The 2,415-nt window shown below is 30.8% G+C and overlaps 1 protein-coding gene across 1 annotated transcript; it reads left to right on the plus strand.

Annotated features, from left to right (window-relative positions):
- Positions 1-328: 328 nt before the first annotated feature.
- LOC121123442 (uncharacterized) lies at positions 329-1,598 on the plus strand. Its single transcript, XM_040718560.2, has 2 exons — positions 329-545; positions 951-1,598. The coding sequence occupies exons 1-2, from the start codon at positions 392-394 to the stop codon at positions 1,301-1,303; spliced, it is 507 nt and encodes a 168-aa protein (XP_040574494.1). The 5' UTR covers positions 329-391; the 3' UTR covers positions 1,304-1,598.
- The last annotated feature ends 817 nt before the right edge of the window (positions 1,599-2,415 follow it).

Consider the following 2,415-nt stretch of genomic DNA (forward strand, 5'->3'; position numbering starts at 1 on the left):
GATTTTAATTAATGATAACTTCTACGAAAGGATGCTGTTATCGAAAGGATTACTTTGTGCAATCATGCAAATTTGATTCTTTCTTTTTATTTTTGCTCAAAAGGAGTGACTAATGGAAAGAAAGCCCTTTTTATGTCAATTTGAGAGGATCAATAATGAACCCTAAAAATAGGCATTTGAAGTTGAGCATGTTTATCCTCCAAAAAAAAAAAGGTAAAAAAAGAATGACACGAAGCGAGGATGGGTATGTGTATGAGGGCGATTCGCAGACACATTTTGTGCCTGCTTGGGGTCGTCGCTCAAGTGTCAGCAGGGAGTGAGGTAAAAAAATAATATTGATAGTAAAGAAATGAAAATTTAATTTTCATCGAATTTCTATAACCTCAGTTCAATGACAGAAGCAAGGTGCTCCTCTATAATTTTCCCACCCCCGGTGATATCCATCCCGGAAGAGGATGAGTACCCCTCATCCTTGGGATTTCCTTCATCCTCATCTACAACAGAGTATTCTATATCGGATTGTGAGAGCCAAGATAACGGATTAGGTGTGTGAAATGTGATATGAGTGAATTATGTGATTTTCTATTAGTTAAAAGCGAGGTTCATACCTACATATTTATATTCGACAAACATGAGTTTAAACGGCCATTTTGTGACAATCTTCATTATGAAGAAGGGAATGAAAAGTTTAATTAGAAGAGAAGGAGTCACATTGAATATAAATTACTTTGAAATAACCTTGAAAGGTGTCTTTATAATTTAAAAAAAAAAGTTTATAAAAATAATCGAAAGAACTTAATACTTTGGATCTTAAAAGAGAAAAACATAAAATATTCCTCACTTTTTTATTTGATTTTTTTCCATATCAAGCATCAATCTTTTGACACATTATAATTATATAAATGTAATACCTAATGATAAGTTAATTTTAAACATATTTCTCCCCTCAGTTGGCCGAAGTATCTCCTGTTCCCCCTGGTCAATTTCCCCTTCTCGAAGTCCCACCTTCCGTCATCACCGCTCAGAAACTGCAGCACGGATCCGAACCCAGAAAAAATTCTCCAAATCCTTTAAAAAAGCCAAAGAGGAGCCGAATCTCTCTCCCTACGAACATCTCTCCAAAATAACTTTCCTCATAAAACGAAGCACATTTGGACGCACTGGTTGGAAAGTGATGCCTGAGGATATAGACATTGATATGAATAGACTACCTGACTCACTCCTTGCTAACATCATGGGTATACTTAGAGAGGCTGAGCTCTCTGGTAAGGCAGTGCCAGAAAAAATCACACTAAATTTGTAATGGATCATGACAAAAACATAAAAGCAAAAATTGTATTACTTATTTTTTTATCGTAGATTTATATATACATAAGCTATTAATATTTATTTGGTAACTCCCTTTTTATTCATAATATGTACTTGACGATTAGAAGTTATCGAAATATTTAATTAATTCAAAAATGAATTTGATGAGAGATTATTTTTTTCCGAATATGCATTATATTATTATTACACACTATAAAAATGATGTTATTTTCTAAAGATATTAAAAAATTCTTATTTCCCGGATAAATAAAATTATTTTTTATATATAATTTGATGTTTTTTTATTCAATTATCTACATACATACATACTCAGGTCAGCCTAAGGCCTATACATGATTATATAAAAATATGAATGAATGTACATGTATTTTCAATCAAATTTATTCATTGTTTTTTTAAGGTGGTCAACCCTGTCAGTAAAAATCACGAGAATTTTAGTGTACATCCACTAGTCGTTAACTTTAATAGGGATGGGATGAGATTGGAAACTATATGTTCAATAGTTCGATACTAAATTCTTCCATTAGCAGGACAACCCTAATTTCTGTCTTTGACCTTATAATAAAAATAATAATTCTAATAGACAGAATTTTAGCAACATAGTAGGTTATTTATTTGTTCACATGAACAAAAATCCTAACAATTTTGTCATTAAAGTTTCAGATATTTATTGTATTTACGTACAAGTACAGGGGTGTTAAATCTCAAGGACTTTTTTTTTTTGCATACTTTGTTGTAATTATTAATTTTACAGCACTCATATTCATTTTTTTTTTTTTTTTTTTTTTAATAAGTTAAAAAATGTAGACAAACTGTCTCTAAATTTGTTTGTTAATTATTTGACCCGAGCAATTAAAAAGCAATTATTAGGGTTGTATTATTCCTTAATATAAGACTGTAAATTTTTACTTGAAAAACGAAAAAAACTTTAAAGTGCCCTTTATATGGAATAGAGCACTTTGATTTTCAACTTTTTCGATTTTGATTACCAGTAGTGCGGAAAATTTGTATTGTACTAAAATTACCTATGTAAAATTTTATTGTGAACAAAGCGACATCCTGCTGCAATGTAATACAACTCCCTGA

This window comes from Lepeophtheirus salmonis, chromosome 8 (assembly GCF_016086655.4).
Source record: "Lepeophtheirus salmonis chromosome 8, UVic_Lsal_1.4, whole genome shotgun sequence".
Taxonomy (NCBI): domain Eukaryota; kingdom Metazoa; phylum Arthropoda; class Copepoda; order Siphonostomatoida; family Caligidae; genus Lepeophtheirus; species Lepeophtheirus salmonis.

What these genes read in the sequence shown, in the direction of transcription:
- LOC121123442 (XM_040718560.2), top strand. Translation starts at nt 392, where the DNA reads ATGACAGAAGCAAGGTGCTCCTCTATAATTTTCCCACCCCCGGTGATA. An exon ending in GAGCCAAGATAACGGATTAG is followed by an intron (nt 546 to 950) that starts GTGTGTGAAATG and finishes TTCTCCCCTCAG; the next exon opens with TTGGCCGAAGTATCTCCTGT.